The sequence below is a fragment of the Gracilinanus agilis genome, chromosome X (genome assembly GCF_016433145.1).
Source record: "Gracilinanus agilis isolate LMUSP501 chromosome X, AgileGrace, whole genome shotgun sequence".
In the NCBI taxonomy this organism is placed as follows: Eukaryota; Metazoa; Chordata; class Mammalia; order Didelphimorphia; family Didelphidae; genus Gracilinanus; species Gracilinanus agilis.
The window spans coordinates 69,503,565-69,530,457 of record NC_058136.1 but is presented as its reverse complement, the minus strand read 5'-3'; the positions used below and the strand labels follow the sequence as shown (position 1 = coordinate 69,530,457).

The following is a 26,893-nucleotide window of genomic DNA, read 5'->3' as shown; positions in this document are numbered from 1 at the left end:
TTAGTGATAATCAACACCCCCATTTTTCCTGTCCTCGAAGACTCGAGGTGGATCATTTTCGCCACAACAATTCCGAGAGGTAGGGAGTGCAAGGATTCCCATCCCGACTTATCAAAGGAAGAAACTGAAGCCCAGGTCAGTAAAGTGACCTGCCCGTGGTCATGCGGTAAGAGTTGGGTTCAGACCTCAGCTCTCTTGCTTCAAAGAGCCTGCCCCCCTCGTTGTTGGACGGAGAATGTATCTTGCACATGAACACTATCTCGAGGGTTTCTTTTTTATTTAGGGTGAAAGGTGGAATGGACATACAAATTTGGGGACTGAATCAGGATGAGAACTGGTTTTCCTCTTCTGTAAATGGTGGGAGCTGGAAAGGCATGCTGGGAGTGATCTGTGCAGTTGCTCAGGGCAGGGACAGAGGACCAGAAAGCAGCACACGAAGCCATCACCAAAACACCAGAAACAACCCTAACGGCAGCCTCACGATCCGTGTGTTTCACAGTAAGAAACATTTAGGCAGTATCACACCTTCTCATGAAGAGACAAAAGGCCCAAGCTAGGCCTTCTCAACTTTCATGAAAAAACTACAGTAGGAAGTCAGCAATTTCCAGCTCCCAACTTTGGAGCTGGTTCAAAATGTTGAAATATACATTAGATTCAAAAAAAGGGCGTCCAATTCAGTGCAGCTTCAAAAAAAACACCCCAAAACCCAAACCAATGGATGCCTCCGGCTGGAGGCATTTAGCTACAAAGGATTCCACCCTGAGCAAAATACAAATTGCACAAGCCACCCCACCCACCTCCCCCCCAGTAATGCATCTGAAAAGTGTCACTAGGCAAATTATACATCTTTTGTGTGTGGACCTAGAGCAAGAAGCAAAGCTACCTGATGGCAGGTCAGAGACGAAGCATCTCTCTTTCCAAAGCCAGGTTATGTCTGTCTGCTTCAGAGACTACAAGAGAGTACCACACCACCAGTGATTGATTGGTCCTGTTGCCCAATGACTGAACTATAAGGTCAAACTAATCATGTGTCCACTCTCTCCACCCCACTAAGAGGCTGGGCAGTGGAGTGGGCTGAGCAAGAGACTGCGTTCCAAGAAACATGGGTTTCAGTCTCAGCTCTGTTGCCTCTTAGAAACTATGGGATGGTGGACAATTAACGCCCCCTCTTGGGACCTGAGATGCTCATATGTAAAACGAGGGGGCTCACTGGATGGTTTCTAAGGTCCCTTCCAGATCTGACATTTCATGTTCTGATTGCTCCTTCCAGCAATCACATTCTGTGTTTGAAGGGCCCTCCCAGCTCTCAACAGTCTAGGAGTCTGTGATTGCTCCCAGAGGGGTGAATACACAGAGCTGGCCAGCCAAATGAGGGCACATGTTTGCCAGTGCAACTTTAATACTTGTTTGAAATGTCAGACATTTCGAATGTGATGCTCAGTGCTGGAAGGTATTTCGCCTACTAGGTTACACAATGGTACCCGATTTTGACAGGAAGCCTTTGAAGGCCAGAGCTCCGTGGCATCCACGTGGGATGCCCAGGAAATCGAATTTACTTCCATCGGCTCTTCCAAAGAGGGACGCCGTGATCCGACCTCAATATTATCAAGTGAAGTCGTCGAGAGACCTCAGTTGTTCAAAAAATGTCAACAAAGGTTGACACTTTAAAAAGTGCAAAGGGCTGTGGGAGGGGGTGGAAGCTGGTCTGTTCTGTCACCAAACCCAGCAATCTCCCCCACTGCTGGTAAGCCACTTCCACTTTGAAGCTTTTTTGATAACATAAGATTCAACAAAGATGGCCCAGTTGGCCTTTCTACCTACATGGCTGACTGTAGGTACAGGACTGCAGAACTCCTTTTCTAAGACCGTGTGTGTGTGTGTGTGTGTGTGTGTGTGTGTGTGTGTGTGTGTGTGTGTTCATGTGTGTATATAGATATATAAGTAGATATCTATATACATATACATTATATGTGTATACACACATATATAGTATAGACTGGCATGTCTATATCTCAATAGAAAATAGTATTATATATATATTTATATATATATGTATATAGATATAGATATATACACACTTAACGCACCCCAGAAAATATACATTCGAACATGCAATCTAACTGCTGATGAAAGTTTTGCACTTCCAGTGTTCAAGGGTGACCTATGACCCTGTCTGGTTCATTAAGGATATTTGATGACCAACTATCCATGCGATACGAGGTGCATTTTCTTTCATACAGCTTTTGAAATTTCTACTTTAAAAACAACTCTAAAACATTAAATCTATGTACATTTTGGGTGCTCTCAGCCTCTGCTTTCAGTATACCATGGACATTTTTTTCTTCCGCACAATGGCTGAGTAAAAGGATGCTAGTAATGGGATTCCTGGAGGGTTTCTTCCACTTAGTTGCTTTCTCCCCAGCTTCTCCTGCAAAACCACCTACCCCCAGAAATGACAAAAGATGTGGTATCCCCGTTAGCGTCCCGATCTCAACTTGGCCACAATCATGGCTGCCAGCTGCTGAGCATCAGTCATGTGAGGATTCTTCTCCATTACCGAGAGGACAATGCCAACTGGGAAGATATTGCAGAGGTTCTTATAGGTCTGGTACTGGTGTTCAGGGATCACGTGATGATGCTCTCTTGGCTGGCTGCATATCCCAACCCAGGGATTCCGCCAGATCTGCTCCATTTTTTCAGGCATGCTCCTTACCATGACCGGCTCATAACAAGGCTGCATGAGATTGGTGCTCAAGGGGTAAGAGTGATAACCAAAGGAGTCGGCAGCAGCAGGATAGGGCAGAGGGTCCCAGCTGGCATGCTGTTCGCGGCACAGGGGTGGTCGCCTCTGCCTCATCGGGTTGCCATCGTAGAGGCGGGAGTCAGAAACGCTGTCCATCCGTGTCATGACCAGTGCTCGGCCTGGTGGGGCTGTGCCGGGGGGGTGGATGCTCTGAGGCACGGGATAATCTCCGGGACAACTAGATCGGGCTCCCACTACGGGGTGCTGGCCATGCAGCACTAAACGGGGCACTGGATGTTTGTGGGGAGCCTGCTTGGCCTCATCTGGACCATAACTATGTACTCTTGTTAAGGCTTCATGGTAACCATGTGAAAAAGGCTGGAGATGGTTTTGTGAGCACGATCGGTTTACCTTCATAGCTTCTTCCTGACCAGTATCCACTACACCCAAATACAAATCACTGTATGAGGAATAAGGGTCACTGCTTGTATGGCTCATGTGTTTGTCCTGGCAGGGGCTGGGATTGCGAGAGTACATGCCACGCCCGTGACGATCTGGCTCAGCCCCATAGTAGTCTGCACCTCGAGTGCTGTTGATGCTTATGTTGGAGAAGTCACTCATCAAAGAGTAGTAGCCATGGTCCCCCAAAGACTCATACTTTGGGTACTGCTCGGCATAGCTGACAGAGGTGCCATGGCTGTTGGTGACCAGGATGGGTGGGTATTGCATACTGGCTGTGTGTTCCAAGGAAGATTTCTGATGGGCGAACTGGGAGGAACCAGGCACTGGGCTGCTTGCAGAGCGGGTATTCAGGGCACCTGCCGCATGGCTTTTGGAAGGGGGGAGCGTGGGGACGCTCAGGGCCGTCACCAGGGAGGGGGCCGAGTTGGTTTCAGGTTTACGAATGATAGGCAGCCTCTCTTCGGTTTCCACGGCCACAGACCGGATGCTGGGGTCCGATTGGCGCTTGGGCGCAACCCGTTTCCCTTCGGAGCTGGGTTCGCTCTTGGAAGCTGGTGCCGGGGCAGCGGTGGCGCCCTTGGCCAATGCTCCCTCACTCATGGTTTTGATAGCTGACAGTTTGGCACTGATGCGGAGCTCATCGGCGACAGATCGCTGTGGCTGGTTGGCTCGCTCTGGGTGGTAGTATTTACACTTGTGTCCGTATGTGCACTTTTTGCCTAAAAAACAATGCCTCAGAGTAAGATCCTCTCTCTGAATTGTAGCTCTCACCCAGCCCTTCCTTCAGCATTTTCTTTTTTTAAACCCTTCTCTTCGGCCTTCAAATCAATACTGTGTATGGGTTCCCAGGGCAGTCCCTTCACCCCCATTGCCCGAGTCCTCACCGCTCTTCTGCCTCAGAACTGACACTTAGTATCAAGTCTAAGATGGAAGGCGAGGGCATAAAAAAGTGAAAAATAGAAAATAAGGAGAGATTCTCACATTAGGAAAGGGACTAGACGTTCTAGTCTCTTGAGCCAGGCCTGCTAACTGAGAATCAATGACTAGATGTTAGCCTGGGATAGACGACTGGGGCCTTCCCACCTTGGGCCAGACGCCTGGGCCATCACAACCCTGTGGAGAGTTGGACTCACCCACTGCTAAGGAGTCCTACCTTCCACGAGGAAATCCTCACTGCCAATTGGGCGAGTGCTGCCTAGATAAGCACCAGGCCATCATGAGATGGGCCAGCTTTTCTTACAAACTCAAGGCCGGCCTGATCCTCTTCTGCTCATAGAATTAGAACATTCTCTGGGGGAAGTCCTCACCAAAAGGGTCTCCGCTAAACAATAAGAACACTTTGCTGCGGAGTGGGTGACACTAGAAGGGCTCAAGTTAAAATGGGGACAGAGACAGAATTAAACAGGGGCCATGATGAATGGGAAAGGCGCTGGGGGTGGGAGGCTGGAGTCTTGGGTTCTAATCTTGAGCACAACATTTACTGGCTGTATTGCCGGGGACAGATCATTTCTAGGTCTCCTCGACTTTGGCCAATGGTCTTCATGAGTTGTGGGGGCCAAGCCAATCTACCCCCAGTCACCACCCTTCCAAGATGATCACATCAGCTCCCGTGGATTTAATTACCTCATCTTTAAACTAATGATTCTCACATCTACTTATCCAGCCCTAACCTCTCTCCTAATTTCCACTGGCATCTCCAACTGCCTTTCAGACATCTTGAACTGGATGGCCAGTAGACGTCTTAAACTCGATATGTTTAAACGCGAACACTGTCTTTCCTCCCAAGTCCTCCCTCCTTCTACCTTCCCCATGAAAAAAAAAACAGCCCTTTTCTTCTTCCTTAGAACAGATACAAACTATTGGTTCCAAGGAAGAAGAGCGGTAAGGGCCGGGCACTTGGGCTGAAGGGATTTGTACCTAGGACCTGCCCCCCTCCAGTCTCCAGGCCTGGCTCTCTATCCACTAAACCACCTAGCTGCCCTTCTTCTACTTTCTCTATTAACTGTAGAAAGCAACACTATCCTCCCAGTCCCTCAAACGTCCAGCCTACGAGTCGCCCTGGATTCTTCACTGTCTCTCACACCCACAGTCCTTCTGCTGCCCATCCAATCTGTTGTCTCGGCCACTTAACGCTCCCCTTTGCAACACCTCTTGAATACTGCTAACCACCCTGGTCCAGGCCTTCGTCGTCTCACACTTAGGACTGTTGCAGTAGCCTTCTGGAGGGTCTGCCCGCCTCCACTCTCTCCCTGCTCTCATCCATTCTCCATTCAGCCACCAAAGTGATTTTCCTGATGCGCAGGTCAGATCCCGTCACCCCCTCCGAGCCCAGTCAATCAAGTCCGGTGGCTCCCTATTGCCTCCAGGAACAAATACGAAATGCTCTGTTTGGCATTCAAAGCCTTCGTCTCCTAGCCCCCTCTTGCCTTTCCAGTCTTCTCACCCCTTACTCCCCAGCAGGCCTGCATTCTCCAATCCAATGACGCCAGCTTCCTGCTTGTCACTCTATCTCTTGGTTCTGGGCCTTCTCTCTGGTTCCCAGGCCTGAAATCCTCTCCCTCTTCCACTGACTACCGGTCCCTTTGGCTTCAGCCTTCCCTGCCCCTTCTTCATCCCAGGGCCTTCCCCCTGTTAATGATTTCCTGTTTATTTAGAATATAGCTTGTTTGTCTAGACTCCCCCATTCGACTGCTAACTCCTTGAAGGCAGGGACTGGCTTTTGCTCCTTTTTTGCGGCCCGGCACATAGTAGGCCCTGACTGTTTGTTGACTGCCTGATGGGTCTCTCCACGATTAGAGGCTGGGCCTTGGATGACAGCCAAGCAATCTATTCTTGGGCCTAAAGCTTGGATGAAGCCGTCTCGGCCTTCCAGATGCCAGTGTTCTCTGCGCACCACATTGAGGCATGGGAGGAGCTACTCTTAGTAGGGGAGTCACGGCACAACCTCTAGTACAGCGTACTTGGAGGACTTGGTCTGTGACTTCACAGGCTCTCAGATCTGCAGCCAGAAGGGGGACCCTCAGAAGCTTAGTGCAAACTCTCCATTTAGAGACTAAACCCAAGAGAGGTTGAACAATCCGAGACCCCAGATCTAGAGTGGGAAGGGCTCGCAGAGGCCATCTTTCTCATTTTACAAAGGGAGAAACTGAGGCACAGGGAGGGGAAAGGATTTGTTCAAGATCACGCATGGCTTTCTACAGCTAGAGTTGGAAGGGATCTTGGAAAGCTAGCAAGTCTGAGCCCTCTCCCATTTTACAGATTGGAAACTGAGGCCCAGAGCGACTAGATTGCCCTCTCCAAGTGACACAGATCCTTTGATTCCTAATGTTCTGTTCTTTACCATTTCATGTGGCTCAGGGAGCGGGACTATCAATGAGTAATGGTGATTACTCTGCGACAGTTGCCAGGGCAATGAGGGTTAAGTGACCCATCTAGCACCCTAGAGCCAGTGGGTATCTCAAGAGAGGCTTGATTCTGGCCCCAAGGGTGACCATTAGGCCATACTGGCTCTCCTGCTATATTAATAATAATCAAAAGGGATTGATTCATCAATCACTTCACCTCTCTGGGCCCTGAAGCTGTCATCTGTCAAACGAAGACAATCACCCTTGCACTACCTCCTTTGAAGGGCCATTAGGAGAAAAGTACTCCGTAGACCCTAGAGTACCACCGAAACCAATTATTATTGTTATTCTTAATTATCAAGGCAACAATTATTTTAATAATGATACCAAAAAAATGAAAAAAAAAGGCAAATTGGTCACTGGTCACAATCTTGGGGAACCTCAGTTTGCTTATCTGTAAAACGGGGCTAACGATACTCCACCAGGTCCGTACCCAGGCTATTGTAGGAAAAACAGAGGCGCTTCAGTATGAATATAATTCTTGGGCTATAACCCAAGTACCCACCGTAAGGGCACGGCTGCTTCTTATGTTCAGGAATCACAGGTTTCTTTCTTAGGAAATTTTCCAGACTTGGGCCATGGCGCCCTAAGGGGTCATCAGGAGGCATAAACCTGGAAGATAAGAAGGGGGGAAAGCATTACTTGGGTTTAAGAGTTCTCTGGGCTCAGAGAAAGAACTCCAGGGCTCTGAGTGCAGATGGAAGTCGACTTTTTTCACTCTTTCTTTGATTTTTCTTGCCTCCCCCCCCCCACAACAAGGTTAATATGGAAATATGTTTTGCATGACTTCGCATGTATAATTGATATCCTTTTGCTTGTCTTCTAAGTGGATTGGGGAGGGGCTGGAGGGAGGGGGAGAATCTGAAACGCCAAATTGAAAAATGAGTGACCGTCAAAGATACATTTTAAACCATATAAAAAATAGGGTTCTTTGGGGGCCCCCAAAGGTCTAGAACCTACTTGTCATTGACAAACGAAAACATGAGAAGCCTCTCTTCGATGAATTTCTTCCACTCGGGCTTCTCGTTCTGCAGATCTCGGTAGTTATCATTGGACACGATGATGCCATCAGAGTCGAAAGCCAGCTTGACGATGAAGCGGTCATCATAGCAGACCACCCTCCTGCCTTGCACTCTGCGCGACGGGGTGAAGACGAGAATCTTTTCTTTCTCCAGTTTCCGTAAGATTTCTTGATCTGCCAGACAGGTTAGAACGTCTACATTGGATTCTCAGGCCCGTGATCTTAGATCACGAGACTGTGCATCTAGTCCAGGGCACGGTTCTTACGGCTCTCTTGGGCTGAGATGACCTTCACTCCTGAAGAGATACCCCTCCCCCCTTCCCTCCCAGCAACAAGAGAGCACTTCGGCAAAACCAACGGACTTCCCAACAGACTAGTACCGGATTTGATAGTGTTGTCTAAGGCTCGAGCACCCGGGAGAGCTTGGCAAAGTCAACAAATGAGCGTTTCCATTCTGTCTGCGAGGCTCCTTAAAGGTGTCCCTGGATCTCTCTGAGCCTCAGTTTCTACCAAATGGCAATCCAGACACTCCCTACTTGGCGGGACTGGGGGAGACCCTACAGGGAGGCTGATGCTGCCTAAGTGGGAAAGCTGGGGAAAAATGGGAGCGGGGGCCATTTTGGCCAGTCCGGTCATGTCCACCCTCTCTTTGGGCGCTTGAGGCAACAAAGGCCGATCCTTTCCAGTGGAGATGGCCACAGAGTGGGGAGTGGCAGCTCAGCAAAGGCAGGCCTCTTAAGGCTCCTGGCCCAACACTCTTTTTTCACTCTCTTGGGTTGCCTGGTAACTGAAGAGCAGGCCATTATAGTGGAAAAAGCAGGTTTGTCCCTAGCTAGAGAATAGGTGTGGCAACAAGGACAGAGAGAGTCGAGACCCCTTCAGCAAAGAGTCCTCGGGTACGCAGCAGACATATTGTTCACTAAGGAGTCTGGTCCAATCCGGCGCAGGGAAAAAGCCTTGCCACTGTCTCTGGCCCAGCCTGTGGTTCTGGCCAGACTTGTGCTACTCCTAATCAATGTATGGAGTTCTATACTAACGTCTCTCTCCCTCCCTCCAAAATACAAGGGCAAGAGAAAGAACGATGAAAAAGAGGAGGATGAGGAAGTACAGTGATTAAGCTAGGCCTAGAGAAGAGCTGAGAAAATGGACCTGCCTTTCCTTTTTGCAGAGATGGGGGGGTCATGGGTGTGTAATACTGGATATACCTTAAGCCTCCCATGATACGTGGGTTAGTGTCGCACGTTTGCTTTTATTTTTCTTCTTTATCCTTCATTATAAACATAGAGAAAGGAGGGATAAACTTGGGAATGAAGGTTAAATTAAAATATATTCACATCAACTTAAAAATATGACATCAAGTCATCTCTCTGAAGCCCCACGATGTGTAGGTTCTGCTGACTTTTGGGAAGACTGAACCAGAGGAACCCCAAACCCTGCCATTCAAGGAATAGAGTTGCTAAGCAAGGAGAGGCTTACTACCGGAAGGGATACCCACCAAAGAAGAGCAGGTTTTTAGCTACAGGAATTCATGAAGATATCTAGAAAGGTAGAGATAGGCTGTAATCTGCACTAGTGAAGGGAGTCCCTGCTGGAAGGAAATAATGGGTCCGTGAAACATCAAAGTAATGTGTGGTAATGGCAACAGCAGTCCAGAGTACTGAGTTTGAATGCTGTCCATGCCCCTTACGGGCTGTGAGTCTTGAATAAATAATGCTCTCTCCATGAACTTATCTGTTGCGACAGACAGGGGTCCTTGGAGCACCCACGGTCCAGAGATGCCATGAACGTGGGGAAGGAGTTTGGGGAAGGAGAAAGCTTTTTAGAAGGAAGGGAGCTTGGGGTATTGGGAAATTTCTTGCCAGAACAGAACAGAAGCACTCAAAGCAGGCTTCCCTGTTTTCCACCCTGGGATCTCCTCTCTTGCTCCTCAGAAGACTTTGTCTCTGTTTAGCAGAATTGCTGCTCACATCCATTCTCCCCTCCTTCATCATCCAGGATGGAACCTCCCTGAAAGCAGGTATTACACATGCTAACTGACGGATTCTGTTTGCTAAGTTGGAGTGAAAAAGGAGGAATCGACTCAGAGTCATGGGCTCTGGGGGCAAGATTTTTGCTTCCAAGTCTTTTCCTTTTTCTGGGCCTCAGTTTCCTTTCCTGGAAAAGGAAGTGTATGAACTGGATGATCTCTAAGGTACCTAGTAGTCCTTCTTTGTTCTAAGGTTCCACCCAGTTCTGAAAGCCTGTCTGCTCAGGCCTCTCCCAACTCTTCCATTAAAAGTTCTAAGGGTCCTTCCAGCTCTGATATAGGGTTTTAAGTCACCTCCCAGCTCTGTCATCCTGTGTTCTAAGGCCCCTCCCAGCTCTGACACTCTCTGTTCTAAGCCCTTCCCACCTCTGACACTCCCTGTTCTAAGGCCCCTCCCACCTCTGACACTCCCTGTTCTAAGGCCCCTCCCACCTCTGACACTCCCTGTTCTAAGGTCCCTCCCAGCTCTGACATCCTGTGTTCTAAGGTCCCTCCCACCTCTGACACTCCCTGTTCTAAGCCCTTCCTACCTCTGACACTCCCTGTTCTAAGGCCCCTCCCAGCTCTGACATCCTGGGTTCTAAGGCCCCTCCCACCTCTGACACTCCCTGTTCTAAGGCCCCCTCCCATCTCTGACATTTTGTGTTCTAAGGCCCCTCCCACCTCTGACACTCCCTGTTCTAAGGCCCCTCCCAGCTCTAGCACTCCCTGTTCTAAGGCCCCTCCCATCTCTGACATTCTGTGTTCTAAGGCCCAGATAAGGGTCTTTACCAGGGGATGTCAGAACTGGGAGGGGCCTTAGAACAGGGAGTGTCAGAAGTGGGAGGGGCCTTAGAACAGAGAACATAGAATGTTAAAGGCAAGAATGAATGGGGGTGGGAGGGTCCTTAGGACATAACAGAATGTTAGAGCTAGAAGGGAGCATACAACTGAGAATGGTAGCAGTGGGAAGGGCGAGAGAGAGAGAGAGAGAGAGAGAGAGAGAGAGAGAGAGAGCATAGAGCAAGCTCAGAATACTGTTAGAAGCTGAGAAGTGGAAAGGACATTTAAAAACTGTCTCCTTAAATCCCCTTATCTAACAGATGAGGAAATTGAGGCTCAGAGAAGGGGAATGATTTAGCCAAAGTCACTCAGTTAATTGGCGGCAGAACTCTTAGATCTGATCACAGGTGGAGTAAGAGGGGGCCTTTTAGGCCATTGTCAAACCCTGCTGTGACCCTCCTCCTTGAGCCAAAAGCAGGGAAGGTAAAACAATTTGTCCAAGGCCACCCAGGTGGCAGGTGTCTCAGAGGCAATCTGAACCCATACCCTTGGGCTTTCTGGCCATGGATCTCTCCAGGGGCCAGAGCTACTTCTTCCATCATGACCTAATGGAAAGAACACTGGGCCAAGAGTAGGAGAGCTTGGATTCTCATTGGGTTCTGCCACATTATCTAAGTCAGCTTCCTATCCACTTTCCTCTTGCCAAATGGGAACAATCCTACTCAAAATTCCCAGTTCCTAGTGGTCCAATGAGAGCACAGATGTGAAAGTGGTTTGGAAATGATCAAATTTGCTCTCGAGCTTTGACACATGTTTTTCCTTCCCTCTGTGAGTCTTGACTTTCCTATCTGAAAAATGGGCAGAATAATACTCAGCCTACCTGTGTCCCTCACTGAGATATTGTGAGGGGCAGAGGAGCTAGAGAATAGACCCACAGTTCTGGAACTGTGAGATCTACGTGATCTTTCCTTTCTTTTGACTGCTCTTTGCCTCAAGCCAGCAGGTTTTTGTCTTTTGGGGGATGGGGCCTGGGTGGGCATGAGCAGCATGACCTGTTTTCCCAGCCAACAAGGCAAGCTGAGCCATAAGCTGGGAGCTAATGTATCCTAGACCCTTTACCTGTAATCGGCGCATCAGGGCGAGACTGCTCCTTCCGCCAGGCAGGCACAAATACCGTAATATCTTTATGTCCTTTCTCCAGAAACCAGTCTACGGCTAACTGTATTCCTCTGCAGGAGAAGCCTTCTTTGTTCCCATGGCTGAAAGAATATAGAACGTAATATGGAAGAGCAGCCCAGCAGTTTGCAAATGGATACACAGACAGATCTGTCTTCCTTGGTTACAAAGGCTAAGCCGGGCTAAGGTTCCCCTTCTGGGAAAGCAAAACACACTAGGAGGAGGCCAGGAGAGGCCAAAGAGCTTAGCTTTATTTTGTTTTTAATTAATTCCAATGCTTCTTCAATTAATTGGTGTATTTATCTGTTGCTCTCAGTTACAAAGCCCTTTCTCTTCCATTATCTCCTAGGATCCTTCTGAATTAAGCAGCTCAGGGATTATCCAGTTGGTCAAACTAGAGACCACACTTTTAAAATGGTATATTTTGTTAACAGGGAAAAGGAATACACATATTAAATGTCTAACTGAATAAAAAATATATATATTAAATGTCTATCTGAATAAAAATAGACATAGATATAGGTATAGATATAGACAAGTGAAAGGGGCCAGGCTTGTTGATTTCATAGGGATAGGAAACTCTTGGATGAGGAAATCTCTTTGCCAGTTCAAGGGGTGGTACCTTGTGGCTTGCCCTGGGTTACATAGTCAAGGTGTTAGAAGTAGATCCTGAAACCAGGGTCTCCAGCTTTGAAGCCTCCTCACTTACACAAATGAAAAATAACACTCATGACAGGGCACACTAAAGTTTTGTAAAAGCCGTATGGGGCGGGGGGATAGGGAAGTGGAGTCTATATTAGTTTTTTGGTTTTTTAAAAATATTTTTCCAATATTTAAAAAAAATTTACTTACATGTAGAAAGAATTTTTGACAATTTTTGACAAATTTTTAACAATTTTTAGAAAAATTTTCCATGGTTACATGATTCATGCTCTTACTTTCCCCTTCACCATCCATCCCCATAGCTGACACACACCTCCACTGGTTTTAACATGTGTCATTGATCAAGACCTATTTCCAAATTTTGATTGTTGCATTGGTGTGGTCGTTTCGAGTCTACATCCCCAATCATGTCCACCTCAACCCATGTGTTCAAGCAGTTGCTTTTCTTCTGTGTTTCCACTCCTGCGGTTCTTCCTCTGAATGTGGGTAGCGTTCTTTTCCATAAGTCCGTCAGAGTTCTCCTGGATCATTGCATTGCTGCTAGTACAGAAGTCTATTACATTCTATTTCACCACAGTGTATCCATCTCTGTGTATAATGTTCTCCTGGTTCTGCTCCTTTCACTCTGCATCAATTCCTGGAGGTCGTTCCAGTTCACATGGAATTCCTCCAGTTTATTATTCCTTTGAGCACAATAGTATTCCATCACCAACAGATACCACAATTTGTTCAGCCATTCCCCAATTGAAGGGCATCCTCTCGTTTTCCAGGTTTTTGCCATCACAAAAAGCACGGCTATAAATATTTTTGTACAAGTCTGTTTATCTATGATCTCTTTGGGGTACAAACTCGGCAGTGGTATGGCTGGATCAAAGGGTAGGCAGTCTTTTAGAGCTCTTTGGGCATAGTTCCAAATTGCCAGCCAGAATGGTTGGATCATTTCACAACTCCACCAGCAATGCATTAATATCTCAATTTTGCCCCGTCCCCTCCAATACTCATTACTCTCCCCTGCTATCATTTTAGCCAATCTGCTAGGTGTGAGGTGATACCTCAGGGTTGTTTTGACAATTTTTTTTTTGACATTTTAGAATTCAAGTGTTCTCCCTTCCTACCCTTTCTGAGGCGGTGAATTGTCAGATACAGGTAATACCTATTTCCATACTGCTCATGTCATAACAGAAGGTGTCACACATGAAGGAAATAGGGTGGAAGATGGCCTGCTTTGATCTGTACTGAGATGAAGCCTCTATTTGGATCAGTTAAGTATTGTATTGATGGTACAAGTAGGATTGAGGCTCAATCCATCAATAAACATTTATTAAGCACCTACTACATACCAGACTTGGGTCCTTGGATTTGATCTAGGGCATTTTGCTGTTAACCATCTCCCGCCCTACAATATTCACATTTGTTTCTGTTTGTTGGCTTTGGTTTTGCCCTTTTATTTTATTTTTTTCCCAATTGCATGTAGAAACAATTTTTGACAATTGCCTTCTGACATTTTAGGATTCATTCATAACATTTATAAATGGAAACTGACAACGGTTTTCCAAGATCTCAAGGGCACTAATCCCAAAGGCTGCCTCCCATTGGCTTTAAACTGGTTGAGAAGCCTTCATAACTGCTTAGCGTTGTTTACTCAAGACCCAAGGAGATGTTAAATGCTAATTACACAGCTACTTGTAAGAATGAGAACCATGACAGAATTTAGTAGTTGGAATGGAAATTGGAGGATGAAAGTTTGGAAATGGATTATAAAAGGATTTTATGTGTTGCCATCATTTAAAAATTGTGCAAGGGGCAGCTCGGTAGCATGGAGGATAGAGAACCAGGCCTAGAGACAAGAGGTCCTGAGTTCAAATGTGACCTCAGATACTTCCTAGCTGGGTGACCCTGGGCAAGTCACTTGGCCCCCATTGCCTAGCCCTGACCACTCTTCTGCCCTAGAACCAATACACAGTATTGATTCTAAGACAAAAAGTAAGGCTTTTTTAAAAAAAGAAGTTCTATAGGGCAGCAAGGTAGCCCAATGGATAGAGAACAAGGGGAACCCTGGAGAAAGGAAGTCCTGGGTTCACCACTGGCCTCAGATACTTCCTAGCTGTGTGATCCTGGGTAAGTCATGTAACACTCAGCGCCTAGCTCTTATGTTTTAGAATTGATACTAAGGCAGATGATAAGAGTTAAAAAAAAAAAGAAGGTACTCGGGGGTAGCTAGGTAGCATGGTGGATAGAGAGCCAGGCCTGGAGACAAGAGATCCTGGGTTCAAATATGGCCTCAGATACTTCCCAGCTGTGACTCTGGGCAAGTCACTTAATGCTAACTACCTAGCCCTTACAGCTCTTCAGTCTTAGAATTGATACTAAAACAGAAAAAAATAACTGGGGGAGGTAGGGAGGGGAACCCATGTCACATAATTATACAGGTGACTTGGCTGTGGAAACTTGAGTTCAAATCCAGGATCTGCATTGACTTGTCTCATGACCTTGAACACATCACTTCCTCTCCCCAGGCTCATTTTCCTCGTATGGAGGAAGAAAGGCTTGCATCTGGACGAAAGGTCCAAAGACTCTTTTTTAAAAAACCCTTAACTTCTGTGTATTGGCTCCTAGGTGGAAGAGTGGTAAGGGTGGGCCATGGGGGTCAAGTGACTCGCCCAGGGTCATACAGCTGGGAAGTGTCGGAGGCCAGATCTGAACCCAGGACCTCCGGTCTCTAGGCCTGACTCTCACTCCACTGAGCTACCCAGCTGCCCCACCAAAGACTCTTAAGATCTCTTTTGTCTCCACGAATGTATGACTACCAACACAAGGGACTTTGTGAGCTGCCATATATACAGAAGACATAAATCATACTTAATTGACTAGGAAGGTGTGTGTGAACAAATTCTCTTCTGCTGTTACACGCAGAGCAGCCTCCCAGGAGGTAGCGAGGCTATTTCAACCCTGGGACACAGCAGCTTTCTCCTGGATTCATCAATCATCAGGCCACTGGGGAAACGCACTAACATGGCAGATGGCTGTCTTCATGGGAGCTCTGAGAAGATACCAGAACGGCATCCATACACTGACAACAGAGCTGCATTAACTGTGTTTTGGTTGCGATTTCCAAGTGTGCACTGCTTCTGGTTCAGCGTTCTCAGTGCCAGGGAGGCCAGGGGAAATAGAAAGAGCTCAGAGGGGGCTTCTGGTTCTGGCCATGTCATTGCTGACCTTGAGCTAGAAGTCAGGCAGCTCCTCTGGCCCAGGACCTTCTCTTCTGGTCTCAGAGGGCCTTTCTGTCTCTCTGACATTTCCCATTCTAAGGTCCCTTCCAGCTCTAACTTTTTTGCATTCTAAACTGTTATGTTCTATAGGGCCTTCCTGGCTCTGCTATTCTCTGTTCTGAGGATCCTTCCAGCTCTGTCGTTCTGGGTTCTAAGGCCTCTCCCCGCTCTGATCTTCTATGTTCTAAGGTCCCTCTGACAGTCTCTGTCCTAAGATCCTTCTCATTTGTGACATTCCGTGTTCTTCATATTCACTTTGGCTATCCTCTTCTACATGATCCATCTCAGCTCAGAAATTCCAGGGTTCTAAAAGTCACCTCTCGATCCAATCTTTCTAGTCAGTGAATTTGGGCCAGCTGATGGGCTGCTCTTTTCTTTCCTTCTTATTTTCCAAAGCGTTACCTTCCGTTTTGATTCTACAGCAGAAGAGTGCTAAGGGCTAGGCAACGGGAGTTAAGTGACTTGCCCAGGCTCACCCGGCTAAGAAGTATCAGAGGCCATGTTCGAACCCAGGATCTCCCATCTCTGGGCCCGGTTCTCGATTCTCTGAGCCACGTAGCTGTCCGCTGCTATCCTTTCACACACCGCCCGTATTCATAGTTCCAATGATCAAGCTTTCTCGTGGATCTGGCAAAGACTACTGATGTTTACGATGAAGAAGAACCTTGGTGGGGTGGCTCAGCACCAGACTAATCACAGAGAATGAATTTTTCAGTCACTGAAACATTCGAAAACCATCTGCTGTAAAAGTGAAATTTGGGAGATGTCATCTAAAAGTATATATATTTTCTATGGACACGTGGAAATTGTCAAACTACATTTCCCGTGGTCCAACGGGTTTCTGTTTCTGGTTCTTTGGGCGTGGGGACGCCTACGTCTCCACGCAGAGAAGAGTTTAAATCTCCTGGCTTAGGGGGGAGTGCGCTCTTGGCCAGCAGACTCGGGAGGAGACAGGAGACAATAATGGCGAGGGCGGCAATTTTGAATGCTTACAAGCGCGTGGTCTAATAACTTTATCTATCAGCATGGCTTTAAGTAAAATACTAATTTATATTATTATATCAGCCTTTATTATTTTTTATCCTTATACTGCTTAAGTTCCAAAGGGGTCCTGCTTTCCAGGAGGCACTACAGAACTAGAAGGGACTTTAAAGGCCGTCTAGTCCAAAGCCCTCATTTCACAGAAGAGGAAACTGAGGCCTAGAGAGCAGAAGGGAGTTGTCCAAGATCACCGTAGCACCAATGAAATTACAGATCCCGGAGGTTTTACACAAGATTGGCTATGGCAGGTTGGGAGCAGTTTATGGAGAGCCTTGAATATCTAGTGGTTTGGAACAGATCTAAAAGATAATAATAACAAGGCCCATTTAATCATGCTTCATTGCTTATGAAGCACTTTCTTTCCTTTCCTTTCCCCGATCCTGTGAGACATGGAGTATGAAGGTTATTATCTTTGTATGGAGGCTCAAAGAAGTTAGGAAAATACCTCGAGGTCACCAAGCTGATGTCAGGATTTGAACCTCGATCTTCAGCCCAACGGTCTTATGACATCACATTGGTAATGGGGAGTTACTGTAGCTTCCTGAGCAAGAAGGTTGGGTGATGGGATGAAAGCAGAGTTAGGAAGATCAGTCTTGGGTATAGAAGGGACCAGAGAGAGACCAGAGTGGGGTTAAATGACCAGACACTCATCTAAGTTGTTTTGTCTTAAAATGGCCTGCTACCCCCTAATACCTATGGTGGTTTCTGAATGCCTGAAAACAAATAGGGAACACTTTCACGGGAGAGAGAATTTGGAAGAATGGCAGTGGCAGCATGAGGATTTTAGACCAGAAGGAACTGCCAATATGGACCTATGTCAGTGACAAGGACGGAAACAAGAAGGAGTTCACACACTATTGTGCTTTCATGTGCACTGACTACTCTCATCGTGATAGCATCAACCCAGAAGGCTCGTATGCCCATCCCACAATTTGTCTGGACCTCCCTTCCCTCTTTTGTAAAGTGAAGGGCAGCTGGGCAAGACCTAGATGATCTCTAGTAAAAAATTCCAGCTTGAAATGAGACAAGTCTAAGTATTGTTCTCTCCATTTTACAGAGGGGGAAACTGAGACCCAGAGAAGGGAAATAATCTGGCCAAGGCCATGCAGCTGACAAGTAGCAGAGCTGAGACTCATGCAGGGCTCCTGACTCCTAGTCTGGTACACTTTCTCCAATACCATGCATGGGCTTTTCTGAATCATATTATGAGTTTCTTATGAGAACAGGGACTGTCTTTTGCCTTTCTTTGCATCTCCAGCACTGAGCACAGTGCCTGGCACATAGTGAATGCCTAGAAAATATTTAATTAGTAATAATGACCAACAAAGGACATTTCCTTACTCTGGGTTGGTCTCAGAAAGGAGAAGAAGGAAAGTAATACATGTTGGAGGGGATGTGACAAAATAGGGCATTAATGCATTGCTGGTGGAGTTGTGAACTGATCCAACCGTTCTGGAAGGCAATTTGGAAGTATGCCCAAAGAGCTCTAAAAGACTGCCTGCCATACCATTGCTGGGTTTGTACCCCAAAGAGATCATAAGGAAAAAGACTTGTACAAAAATATTTATAGCCGCGTTTTTTGTGGTGGCAAAAATATTGGAAAATTGGAAAATGAGGTGAATGCCCTTCGATTGGGGAATGGCTGAACAAATTGTGGTATCTGCTGGTGATGGAATACTATTGTGCTCAAAGGAATAATAAACTGGAGGAATTCCATGTGAACTGGAACGACCTCCAGGAATGGATGCAGAGTGAAAGGAGCAGAACCAGGAGAACATTGTACACAGAGACGGATACACTGTGGCACAACTGAATGTAATAGACTTCTGCACTAGCAGCAATGCAAGGATCCAGGACAATTCTGAGAGACTTATGAGGAAGAACACTATCCACATTCAGAGGAAGAACTGTGGGAGCAGAAACACAGAAGAAAAACAATTGTTTAATCACACGGGTTGATGCGGACATGATTGGGGATGTAGACTCGAAACGACCACACCAATGCAAATATCAATAATATGGAAATAGATCTTGATCAATGACACATGTAAAACCCAGTGGAACTGCGCTTCGGCTACGGGGGTGGAGGAGGGAGGAGTGGAGGGAAAGAACATGAATCATGTAACCATGGAAAACTATTCTAAATTAATTAATTAAATGAATTTTTATTAAAAAAAAGGAGAAGAAAAATATTAACATTACCTCATGGCTACATTGCTTCCATCTATGACAACAGGTCTCAAGTTCTCGGTGGTGTCTGTGACCTCATCTTCTAGGGACAACTCCGGGCTGGCCACGTCCCTGGCACCATGGCTGTGTTCTGCTCCTCCGCTCTTCTGCCCTTCTTCCTCGCTCTTATTCCCTAGTCTTACAAGTTCAGCCAGTATGTCATTGATGAGGGCATCCGAGCCCAGTTTGCTCAGAACCGTATGAATCTGGTCCCCAGCATAGCCCAGTTTTAAAGCAAAGTCCATTTTGGCCTGGTACTCCTTGTTCATGGGGGGCTTGTCTTTGAGCTTGGGGTCCTTCAGGGTGCCGCTCTGAGAGAAGCTGGGCTGGTCTAGGCAAGGGGAGCGGCAGAGCTGCCGGTGGGGCTTGGGGGGCAGTCCTCGTTCTTGCCATTGGGGGTGGTTGGGATTTCGCATGCCTAGCTGCTCTGGCTCACTCTCCGAGCTGGTCCAATCATCGGACTCGATGCTCCAGTCCTCAGTAGCTCCCTGCTGACGGTTGCTCCCTTCTTTGGAAGATCTCTTCTTCATTCTTAGCATCTTCACCAGGAACCAGACCGTCATCCCGTTTTGCTGCCAGCCAGGGGTACCGACTCCTCCTTGCTACTCCCCAAACTGCTTTGGCTTCATAGTCGATATCATTCTTTAGGTCAAATACTCGGGCAGTAGAGATAGGGATTTGGCGTTTTGGCTCGGTCTCTTTGAGTGTACACAGATCCCCAAACGATTCCTAGAAACTAATACACATATGCAACAATTAACATGAGTTACATTCCGGGAGAAGGTCTGGCAGGCAGAGACTTATTTCTAAGACATTACGGTTCCCTGGACGCTTGATTTCTAAGCTTGTACTCTCTGGAATCATCCTTAAATTAAACCAAAATAAAATATGTCGACCCCCAAGTGGCCTTATGCCCCAATAATCCTAGCCACGGAAAATTTCCACGGTGGCAATAACGCCTGGCCACAAAGTAAACTTGTAGCTGAAGTTAAGGATTTGGCACTAGAACTTTGGGGAAGGGCAAACGTGGCATTTCGACAACTCCAAGCAAGAACGGACTTTTGGAGATTTGGCTTTCTTTTCTACCAGGTTCCGTAGCTGTCCCTTCTAGCGATGACTAGGCCCAGAGCTCGAAAGGTTCTCACTGTTCCTCTAGAGACAACCTCATCAGGGAAGACAGGCAAGACAATATAATTGCTTCCATGTGAAATAGCCTGTTAGGATCATAAATAGAGAGGAGAATTCCACACAGGGTGGACTGCAGTGTCCAGCCGGGGTGGGGCTTCTTCATTTAAATCAGTGGCTCCTGAACCTTTTTGGCCTGCCGCCCCCTTTCCAGAAAAAATATTCCTTAGCGCCCTGGAAATGAATTTTTAAAAAATTTAATAACAATGAATAGGAAAGGTAAATGCACCTGCGGCCATCACCGCCTCTCCCTGGATCGCTGCAGCACCACCAGGGGGCGGTGGCGCCCACTTTGGGAATCCCTGCTTTCAATTGTTCCATTGAAAGGAGAGATGGCAAACTATGGACTGAAATCGTAAAACGATTGGGAGATCAGATGGAAACGTGAAGATAATAAATTGTCAAAGACTAGGAGGTCTCCGAGCTTCTCTGTGTCCCACCGTCGGTGACCTAAAACATTTCTCTTTCTTGTTCCCCCAACCTGTTATGCAGTCTTCCTAGTCTTGAAGGATTAAACATATGAGGTCATAAGCCAGACTTTGCCACTTGCTGCCTAAAAACGTGATAAAGAAAATGGTCACGAGGCAACGCTAACAACTTGAGATTGGGGAAATTTGAAGAAGACCCAATATTGCTTTTACTGTCATACTTGGAAAGTATCCCAAGGATCCATGGGATCTCCTCAAACATCCACGGCAATGAGGTGAAGCTGGAGTTCACTCAAAATCTAAGAATGTCAGATGCTGAAAGGGACCTCAGAATCTAGACTGATAGAGCTCGGAAAGATTCGAATCTCCAATGTCAGAACTGGAGAAAACGCTAGGCCTCAGAATGTTGGAGGGAACCTTAGAACCTAGAACACAAAACGTCGGAGCTGGAAGGGCCTATAGAACATAGAATGTCAGAGCTGGGATGGCCCTTCAAACAGGGAATGTCAGAAGTGAGAGGGACATGAGGACACAAAATGTCAAAGCTAAGAGAAACCTTAGAAAATACCACGTCAGAACACAGACCAACTGATTTGGAGAGGAGTTTCAGAACCGTGCACTGTGAGCAGTGGAAAGAACTTTGGAACAAAAAATCTTCGAGATCTCTTAGTTCAATTCCCTTATCTTCCTGAGGCCCAGAAAGAATGACTTGCCTAAGGTCAAACAATGAGCTAGTACCAAGGCCAAGACTCAAACTAACCTTTTCTTTATCGAGCTTAGTTTAGGGGGAGAAAGAGTCCTTCCCTGGCAAAGGAACCCAGATCAAGGGGGAGAGATCAGAAGGGGGAGAGAAGATTTTTGGCTCAAGATTTTAAAAACCAACAATTAAGGATTTTATTATGTTGTATGTTCTGGGAGACAGAAGGGCTAGTTCATGTCTCCTTGCCTCCCTAGCACTCAATTGAGTTCCTTACATACATGTAGTAGGCCCTTAAGAAGTATTTATTGGGATGACTCTAATTCAACTCTCATTTTACTGACCTGGAAACTGAGGCCCATAAAGGTTGAGTGAGTTGTCCATGGTCACACGGGAAGGAAGAGAGTCAAAATGTGAATCTATGGCCCCTGATTCTTTCCATTATGAGGCAGTTAGCTGGACAGAATATGGGACCTGGAGTCAGGAAGACCAGAGTACAAACCCTGCCCTCAGATACTAGCCATGTGACCATAGGCAAGAACGTCATTTAACTTTTCTATGCCTCACTTTCTCCATCTGTAAAATGGACATAATACCTGATAGGGTCATGGTGACTGCCAGGGCCAGCTTGCTCTTCACTCCGGTGTCCCACCTCTATAGTCTGTTAAATTCCTTTGCTTCAAAGAGAATCTTCCCCAGTTTTTTCCATTTCCCCCTCAAGACCGTATGTCTCATACTCATGGAATATAGAATGCCAGAGCATGAAGGGATCTCAGAAGGATGAATGTTAAAGCTGGATGGGACTTGAGAACAGAACACATTAGAACTGAAAGAAGAAACTTTAGAACACAGAATTTAGGAAATCAGAGCTAGAAAGGATCTCGGTTCTTCTCTTCTAAGTCTTCCATTGTCTGGAAACTGAGGCTCAGAGAGGGATAATAACTTATACAAGCAGCAAGTATGGCAAAGCCAGGAGCTCTAAAGAGCTTTGTACAGCTTTAGGTGTAAAGAAATGCCAGTGCCTGCTATAATTTTTGTTATTGTTGTTAGTGATTATCATTACTAGATACCAGCTCCTAAGTATGAGCTAAGACTGGATGCTGACTTGTTGGAGATGTCTTAGACAGAATCTCTCCATATGGGTAAGTGGTGGACTTTGGTTCCTCCCCATTTGGACAGCTTGATTCTATGATGTATCTACCGTATCTTGTTTTCCTCCTAAAGCAGTGATGGTGAACGTTTTAGAGACCGAGTGCCCAAACTGCAACCCTCACACCACATGCGAGCCCCCCACCTTACCCCAGACAGGGGAGGGAGGAAGCAGTCCCACTGGGCTGTTGGGCAGAGGAATGGGTCATGTGAGAAATGTCCTCGGGTGAACGTGGAGAGGGGGAGGGGAGCAGCCCCTCTGGTACGCTCCAGCGTGTGTGCCATATATTCACCAACACGGTCCTAAACCCTTACCTTCTGTTCTAGGAACAACTCTAAGACAGAAGGGCAAGGAGCTGGGCAATCAGGATTAAGTGACTTGCTCAGGGTCATACAGCTAGGAAGTGTCTGAGGCCAGATTTGAACCCAGGTCCTTCCAACTCCAAGCCTGGTGCTCTATCCGCTGTGCCACCCAGTTGCCCCTATCTACTATATATTAATCTAAGATGAAACAGAATATTTCTGAAAATCTGGAGAGGCCCTTCAAATTAGTTTCCTTTTTATTGGCACTGTTTATTTTTATATCACCTTCATTTCCAAATACATTCCTCCCTGCCCTTCTCTACCCACTGAGCAAACCCTTGTAACAAATAAGAAAGAAAAGAAAATGAATCAGATGAGCGAACAAATGCCACCTCCTAGTCTGACAATCTATGAAATGGTCCCTTACTCAAATTCTCCAATCTTGGAGGGGGGGGGGGGAAGGGAGAAAAATGGAGAAGATTCTCTTTGAAGCAAAGGATTGCAACATAATATAGAAGTGGCATGCCATAGTGGAGAGTAAGCTGGCCCTGGAGCCAAGGGGACTGGGGTTCAAGTTTCACCTCCAATACATGCTGACTGTGTGACCCGAGCCAAGTCCCTTGACTCGTTAGTCCCATAAGCAACTCTAAGAGTGAAACATTGCCAATCTGCAGTGATGGACAGTTATCCACCCTACCCCCACCCCAGGGAATTTCCTGCGATGATGAAACAAGAGTTCCAGGCCAAACAATAACTCTTCATTGACTATAAGCAAGAGAGAAGGGTATTGGGTAGAGCTTCCTGATCTGGGAGTTACGTCAATGAAATCAAGTCTAGACCCCATCCATGTGGCAGGAGTTGGGGTAGGGCATGGGCATTTTTCCTAACACTTTCCTTCTGTCTTACAATGATACTAATGATCGATTCCAAGGCAGAAGAGCGGTAAGGGTGAGGCAATTGGGACGAAGAGACTTGCCCAGGGTCAACATGGTTAGGAAATGTCTGAGGCCATATTTGAACCCAGGACCTCCCACTTCCAGACCTGGTTCTCTATCCACTGAGCCACTGAGCTACCTCAGGCATGTGTATTTCAATCAACAGGAATTTCTTTATGTGCCAGGCACTGTGCTATGCTTTGGGGGTCCAAAGAAAAATTAGAAAAAGCCCCTGCCCTCAGGGATCTTACATTCCAGCAGCGAGAGGACGTGTATATATTATTTGTTTGTTTGTTTGTTTGTTTTTAAACCCTTAACTTCTGTGTATTGGCTCCTTGGTGGAAGAGTGGTAAGGGTGGGCAATGGGGGTCAAGTGACTCGCCCAGGGTCACGCAACCAGAAAGTGTCTGAGGCCGGATTTGAACCCAGGACCTCCGGTCTCTAGGCCTGACTCTCCATCCACTGAGCTACCCAGCTGCCCCTGGAAGATGTGTATATAAATAGGTCCACGCGAGCTACATACAGAGAGGGAAATACACTAGCAATTGTGGGTATGTGTGTATTTGTGCAGGAGATATGCACATATGTGTACACACACATCCATATACAAATATACAGACACAGATTCATAGAATGCAAAAGGTCAGCCACTGACAAGGCGTGTCACTTGGATGTGACCTCCCTCCTCCGCCCAAACCTCCATATTAGTGAGGGTCAGAGTTTCAGGAGGCCCCTAGCTTGGGAACCCCAAATAAGACTCTCTCTACAAGCAAAATGTGTTGGGGATTTCGAGTTACCTTTCCCTCATTTCAGTCAAGTCTGGATAAACAGGAAGTGGTCTTGCCAATAGCATCTGGGAATCTCCAAGGGTAGCTGTGGGTCTCCTCTAAAAGAGTTCTTTTTGGAACTCTCCACCGGTACAGAGTTGAAGCCATTGCCTGGTGGAAGAAACCCCCTAAGGAGCAGAGTGGGTGCTCCCTGCCTGGGTCTCGTTCTCCCTGAAACCTGGACGTTCCCCCTTATGACTTCAGAAGTTTCTAATAAAGAATTCGCCAATACTCAGAGACTCTCGGCTTCACTTTCACTTCTCCATCGATCTGGATTGTTCAAAATCTGAAGCACGTTTCCCCTTTTCGGTTTGGTAGATGTTTATAGGTCCTGGTCAGAACGTCACACCGCTGAGAGCAGAGGAGGTGGGGTGGAAAGAGTGCTGGGCTGGCACCAGGGGAAGCCTATGTTACTCGGGGCAAGTTATTATCCCTCTCTGGGCCTCGATTTCCTAATCCAGAAAATGGAGGACTTGGAAGAGAAGAACTGAGATTCTTTCTAGCTCTGATTTCCTAAATTCCATGTTCTAAGGTTACTTCTTTCAGTTCTTTTTTTTTTAATTTTTTTTAAACCCTTAACTTCTGTGTATTGACTTATAGGTGGAAGAGTGGTAAGGGTGGGCAATGGGGGTCAAGTGACTTGCCCAGGGTCACACAGCTGGGAAGTGGCTGAGGCCGGATTTGAACCTAGAACCTCCTGTCTCTAGGCCTGGCTCTCAATCCACTGAGCTACCCAGCTGCCCCCTACTTCTTTCAGTTCTAATGTGTTCTGTTCTCAAGTCCCATCCAGATTCGATATCTGTCCTTCTGAGATCCCTTCATGCTCTGGCATTCTGTATTCTATGTTCTAAGATGTCTTCTGATTTTAGTCTTCCCTATCACTCTGCCTGTCTGTGTTCTCTATTCCAAAGTCCCTTCTAGCCCTGCTATTCTTTGTCCTGTGCCCTAAGGTCCTTTTTGGTTCTGGTATTTTCTTGAGAATTTTAACCTAGGATCCAAGAATTTGTTTTTAAAAACAGTCTTGGGGGACAACTAGGTGGCTCAGTAGATGGAGAGCCAGGCCCAGAGACAGGAGGTCTTGAGTTCAAATCTGGCCTCAGATACTTCCTAGCTGGGTGACCCTGGGCAAGTCACTTCGCCCCCATTGCCTAGCCCTTACTGCTCTTCTGCCTTGAACCCAACACACAGAATCAATTCTAAGATGGAAATGAACAGTTAAAAAAGCCTCTATCTTGGTAGCTACACTGCAACAATAATGGGTTTTCTTTGTCATCTTTTTTAACTCCTCACCTTCCATCTTAGAATCAATACTGTGTATTGGCTCCAAGGCAGAAGAGCAGTAAGGGCTAGGCAATAGGGGTGAAGTGACTTGCCCAGGGTCACCCAGCTGGGAAGTGTCTGAGACCAGATTTGAACCCAGGACCACCTCCTGTCTCTTGGTCTGGCTCTTGATCCTCTGAGCTGCCTAACTGCCCCTTGTATTTAATTTTGATTCACTTGAAAACATTATTCCGAGAAACTCTTCTCCAGGCTCCCAAAGGTGTCCAGGGCACAGAGAAGGCACAGAACCCCTGCTCTAAGGAAACTTTCGTCTGTGTCACTGGGACATCAATTGACCAGGCAGAGTTGTTAAGATACTTCAGCCCTACAAACTGAGTTCTAAAGCAACTGTTTATAAAGTCAATTACTTATTTACATTAGGAATGGGGGGGTGTGCACATAAGATGTGACAGTGGCCCAGTAGCACTGTGGGCCTCTGGTTAGTTACTGAAGACTGCACTCAAGTCTATTAATACCCACCGTAATCAAATCGCTTTCTCTCTTGCTCAGTCTTCCTTTATGTCAACACTCAAAGCGAAGCAGCAGCGTTCTTGCAGGCCAACAGCCTGTTGAGAATATGACATGTGCAACAGCAAAGTCAAACCCGGGGGAAACCCCACCAAAGAGAAAACCCCAGATCCTTTGATCTTCCTCCCAGCTGTAACCAAACATTTTCTCTTGCACTCCTCCAAGTTGAAAGGCGTGAGGGCAAAGGAACAACCAAAAATGACCTTGGATTTACCACCAATGGCCCCCACCGACCCAGGGTATTTTTAAAAATTATCGTTAGCTGCTTGTCTTAAAACTAACGTGTATGACAAAGGCCTTCCACTCGAAAAACTTTGGAAGCAGCCTGGCGTAGTGGATAGAGCACTAGTGACCTTGGCTTCTAGTTCCAATTCTGCCATTAACTTGCTCTGTGATCTTGGATGAGTCTCTTCCCCTTTCCAGGCCTTAGTTCCCTTGCTTGGAAAAAGAGAGGATTTGATTAGATGATCTCAAAAGGGCCCTTCTAGATCCAACATTAAGTTTTAAGGTTCTTCCCAGTTCTATCATTCTATGCTTTATATTCTAAGATCCTTTCCGTAGTTCTACTGGGGAGGCCAAACACTTCCTTTCACAGAATGTTAATTCTAAGGAAGGAAGGAAGGAAGGAAAGAAGGAAAGAAGAAAGGAAGGAAGGAAGGAAGGAAGGAGGGAGGGAGGGAAGAAGGAAGGGAGGAAGGAAAGGAAGGGAGGGAGGAAGGAAAGGA

At 46.6% G+C, this 26,893-nt stretch overlaps 1 protein-coding gene across 1 annotated transcript; it reads right to left on the bottom strand.

The window, feature by feature from the left end:
- Positions 1–2,476: 2,476 nt before the first annotated feature.
- ZC3H12B (zinc finger CCCH-type containing 12B) lies at positions 2,477–19,335 on the bottom strand. The gene is made up of 5 exons (XM_044682735.1): positions 18,770–19,335; positions 11,538–11,677; positions 7,570–7,804; positions 7,115–7,221; positions 2,477–3,924 (listed from the first exon to the last, which is right to left on the bottom strand). Exons 1-5 carry the CDS (start codon positions 19,333–19,335, stop codon positions 2,477–2,479), a joined length of 2,496 nt encoding a protein of 831 aa, XP_044538670.1.
- Between the last annotated feature and the right edge of the window lie 7,558 nt (positions 19,336–26,893).

What these genes read in the sequence shown, in the direction of transcription:
- ZC3H12B (XM_044682735.1), bottom strand. Translation starts at nt 19,335, where the DNA reads ATGCTAAGAATGAAGAAGAGATCTTCCAAAGAAGGGAGCAACCGTCAG. An exon ending in GGAAGCAATGTAGCCATGAG is followed by an intron (nt 11,678 to 18,769) that starts GTAATGTTAATA and finishes ATATTCTTTCAG; the next exon opens with CCATGGGAACAAAGAAGGCT. An exon ending in GAAGCAGCCGTGCCCTTACG is followed by an intron (nt 3,925 to 7,114) that starts GTGGGTACTTGG and finishes ATTGTTTTTTAG; the next exon opens with GCAAAAAGTGCACATACGGA.